This window comes from Salvelinus fontinalis, chromosome 21, assembly GCF_029448725.1.
Source record: "Salvelinus fontinalis isolate EN_2023a chromosome 21, ASM2944872v1, whole genome shotgun sequence".
Taxonomy (NCBI): domain Eukaryota; kingdom Metazoa; phylum Chordata; class Actinopteri; order Salmoniformes; family Salmonidae; genus Salvelinus; species Salvelinus fontinalis.
Genome location: NC_074685.1, coordinates 47,252,718 through 47,257,035, shown reverse-complemented (window position 1 = coordinate 47,257,035; position 4,318 = coordinate 47,252,718). Strand labels below are relative to the sequence as shown.

At 47.4% G+C, this 4,318-nt stretch overlaps 1 protein-coding gene across 1 annotated transcript; it reads right to left on the bottom strand.

The window, feature by feature from the left end:
• Window positions 1-1,402: 1,402 nt before the first annotated feature.
• LOC129819041 (general transcription factor II-I repeat domain-containing protein 2B-like) lies at window positions 1,403-4,052 on the bottom strand. The gene is made up of 2 exons (XM_055875546.1): window positions 2,019-4,052; window positions 1,403-1,892 (listed from the first exon to the last, which is right to left on the bottom strand). The coding sequence occupies exons 1-2, from the start codon at window positions 3,833-3,835 to the stop codon at window positions 1,886-1,888; spliced, it is 1,824 nt and encodes a 607-aa protein (XP_055731521.1). The 5' UTR covers window positions 3,836-4,052; the 3' UTR covers window positions 1,403-1,885.
• Window positions 4,053-4,318: the final 266 nt, after the last annotated feature.

The following is a 4,318-nucleotide window of genomic DNA, read 5'->3' as shown; positions in this document are numbered from 1 at the left end:
AAATGTTAAATTGGCTTTTTACCAAATTACTGTACGACAGAACACGTATTCTCCCCGTACACCCTAATTGACAAACATACCAAAACAAAGGCAAATTCTTCACATGCTTTGTTGATTTCAAAACACTTTTGACTCAATTTGGCATGAGGGTCTGCTATACAAATTTAAGGAAAATAGTGTTGGGGGGAAAAACATACGACATTATAAAATGATTGTACACAAACGGTTAAAATTGGCTTAAGCCCCACCCTCTTCAACATATATGTATCGAATTGGAGAGGGCACTAGAACAGCCTGCAGCACCCGGCCTCACCCTACTAGAACAGTCTGCAGCACCCGGCCTCACCCTACTAGAACAGCCTGCAGCACCCGGCCTCACCCTACTAGAACAGTCTGCAGCACCCGGCCTCACCCTACTAGAACAGTCTGCAGCACCCGGCCTCACCCTACTAGAACAGCCTGCAGCACCCGGCCTCACCCTACTAGAACAGTCTGCAGCACCCGGCCTCACCCTACTAGAACAGCCTGCAGCACCCGGCCTCACCCTACTAGACCAGTCTGCAGCCCCCGGCCTCACCCTACTAGAACAGTCTGCAGCACCCGGCCTCACCCTACTAGAACAGCCTGCAGCACCCGGCCTCACCCTACTAGAACAGTCTGCAGCACCCGGCCTCACCCTACTAGAACAGTCTGCAGCACCCGGCCTCACCCTACTAGAACAGCCTGCAGCACCCGGCCTCACCCTACTAGAACATTCTGCAGCACCGGGCCTCACCCTACTAGACCAGTCTGCAGCCCCCGGCCTCACCCTACTAGAACAGTCTGCAGCACCCGGCCTCACCCTACTAGAACAGCCTGCAGCACCCGGCCTCACCCTACTAGAACAGTCTGCAGCACCCGGCCTCACCCTACTAGAACAGCCAAGGAGGGCCTACAGGAGCACCTAGATCTTCTGTCCCCAACCAAGGAGGGCCTACAGCAGCACCTAGATCTTCTGTCCCCAACCAAGGAGGGCCTACAGGAGCACCTAGATCTTCTGTCCCCAACCAAGGAGGGCCTACAGCAGCACCTAGATCTTCTGTCCCCAACCAAGGATGGCCTACAGGAGCACCTAGATCTTCTGTCCCCAACCAAGGAGGGCCTACAGCAGCACCTAGATCTTCTGTCCCCAACCAAGGAGGGCCTACAGGAGCACCTAGATCTTCTGTCCCCAACCAAGGAGGGCCTACAGCAGCACCTAGATCTTCTGTCCCCAACCAAGGAGGGCTTACAGGAGCACCTAGATCAGGGGTGTCAAACTCATTTTCACCGAGGGCCACATCAGCATAATGGCTGTCCTCAAAGGGCCAGATGTAACTTATAAATGTAATCGAATGTAATGTAAAATAAATGTAACTCCTCCTTAATGTTAAATAACTCATTATTTATTATAACTTATTCAAGTGACAATTACAGTTGCATAGAAAATATATGTTTGCTTGTAGCTCTAACATAAATCCTTTTAAATTTTGTCAGCTTATGAAAACCCACATAACTCCATTAATGAAGGATCAAACTGTCCAAGTGAATAAAGAAAAATAACATAAAACTTAGCTGCAAAGAACATGTATGACACATGTAGCATTTTACAAAAAAAGGCTGCACACAGCCGTGCACCCAACTGATGGTTTGATGACAATTTGTCTGCATACACACATAAACCTGCAAACATTAAATAATTACTACAGCAGCTACACATAAATAATATGTAATCAACTAAAAATACCAAAATAAAGGTTGACTCAGTTCACAACTATATTGGTCAAGTTTTTCGGTTAGTCTTTGATGAGGAGATGCTGCCTGTCCTTGAACACACCAAGTGGATTCTCTCTCTACTATCGATTGATCATGTTCTGAAAATGATAAACACAAAACAAAATGCAAGCACAATCATTAAATTGCACACAGTTTAACTGTTCTTCTTCTTGGTTGAATTACATTTTATTATATTTTAATTAAGTTTAAAAAAAAATGCTTGCCTGTGTGTTTTCTGACCAGATGTCTGACACCGTTTTCCCGTTACCAGTGTGTCAATGTCTGGTTTTAGGTCCTGTGCTGAGGCAATGCGTAGAACAGCATGGAGGTTGTCATCCGTGAGGCGTGATCTGTGCTTGTTTTTGTTCAGATTCATTATGGAAAAAAACTGTTCGCACAGATAGGTGCTCCCAAACATGGACAGAACACGGGCAGCATGAAGTCGAAGCTGTGGCATCAAACCAGGAGGCAGCAGACGGTAAAAGTCCTGGATTGTAGCATCCTGAAACTTTGCTCTCAGGCCACTGTCGCTTTGAAGCTCAATTAGCTCCATCTGAAGGTGTTGGGGTGCAGTGCAGACATCGGTGGTGAAAGGATTGGCAAAGATGTCAAAGCCAGACTGTTGTGCTCTGAAGTCAGAGAAGCGCCGATCAAACTCAGTCTTTAACCAGCTCAGTTTGGTAGCCAACTGAGCACATGAAAAAGTCTCGGGAAATGAGGCTGACATGCTCTGACAAACAGGAAAGTGAACAAGATTGTCCTGTTTCACTTGCCACATCCATAAGTCCAATTTACGCTGGAAAGCCGTGATCGTGTCGGACATCTGCGTGATGACTTGTTTGCGTCCCTGCAGCTTCTGATTCAGCTGGGCGAGATGGTCGGTTATGTCACACAACACAGCAAAGTCACACATCCACTTTGGATCTGATAGTTCAGACATGAGTTTTCCTTTACTCTGCATAAAAAGAGCAATGTCTTTCCTGAGCTCGAAAAATCGCTTGAGGACTTTGCTCCTACTCAGCCACCGCACTTCTGTATGGTACAGCACATCCCCGTGTTCCGAGCCCATCTCCAGCAAAAACTGCTGGAACTGACGGTGATTCAGGCCACGCGCCCGAATGAAGTTCACTGTTTTCATGACTGTGGTCACAATGTCCTCCATCCCCAGCACCTTCCCACACAAAGCTTCTTGATGGATAATGCAATGATACGTTATCAAAGGCGTGTGACAGTTCATTTTTTGCATTTTCCCCTTCATTAGTCCAACCAAGCCCACTTTTCCTCCACACATTGCCGGTGCACCGTCTGTAGTTAATCCTACCAAGTTTTCCCACTGCAATGCATTTTTACTTACGGACTTCTCTACCGCATCAAAAATGTTCTGTCCCGTCGTGGTCCCATGCATTGCAGCCACATCCAACAGCTCCTCAGTGATAGAGAGGTCCGACTTTACGCCTCTAATAAAAATTGATAACTGCGCTGTGTCCGTGTTATCTGTGCTTTCATCAACAGCTAATGAAAAAGCTGTGTAGCTGCGTGTCTCCTCGGCCAGCTGTGTTGTAAGATTTTCTGCTAGTTCCTTCACTCGGTCGACGATGGTGTTTCTTGATAAACTGACATTTTTAAAAGTCTGTAACTGGTCGGGACACACCTGCTCACAGACCTTCAGCATGCACTGCTTCAAAAACGCTCCCTCTGAAAAAGACTTGGAAGCGTGGGCGATTTCTTCAGCCACAATGAAGCTAGCTTTCACCGCGGCCTCGTTTTTGGCTGTGGATTTCATGAACAAACTCTGCTGCGACCGCAGTTTGCCTTTTAATTCTTGGGCAATTTGTTGCTTTTCTTGAAGGCTAGCTTTAGCGTACTTAGCTCCGTGTTTGGTGTCAAAATGTCGACGCAGATTGTACTCTTTGACAACCGACACCGCCTCGTAACACAAAAGACATACCGGTCTTTCTCCTTGAAGCGCAAACAAGTATTCGCCTTCCCATCTTTCTTGAAACAGTCTTCCGTCTGCATCAACTTTTCTCTTTCTGGACATTTTGGGATCATTATTTATATCTCAATTCCACTCGTTGGCATGGACACTGCCGTGGCTAGCGTAGTCGAAAGGCATTGTGGGAATGTAGTTTTTGGTCAAAGCACGCTCTTAATTTATTTTTTGGTATTTATTTTTAGACACTCAAAACTTTTAAGCTCTCGCGGGCCACATAAAATGACCTGGCGGGCCACATCTGGCCCGCGGGCCTTGAGTTTGACACATGTGACCTAGATCTTCTGTCCCCAACCAAGGAGGGCCTACAGGAGCACCTAGATCTTCTGTCCCCAACCAAGGAGGGCCTACAGGAGCACCTAGATCTGTCCCCAACCAAGGAGGGCCTACAGGAGCACCTAGATCTGTCCCCAACCAAGGAGGGCCTACAGGAGCACCTAGATCTTCTGTCCCCAACCAAGGAGGGCCTACAGCAGCACCTAGATCTTCTGTCCCCAACCAAGGAGGGCCTACAGGAGCACCTAGATCTTC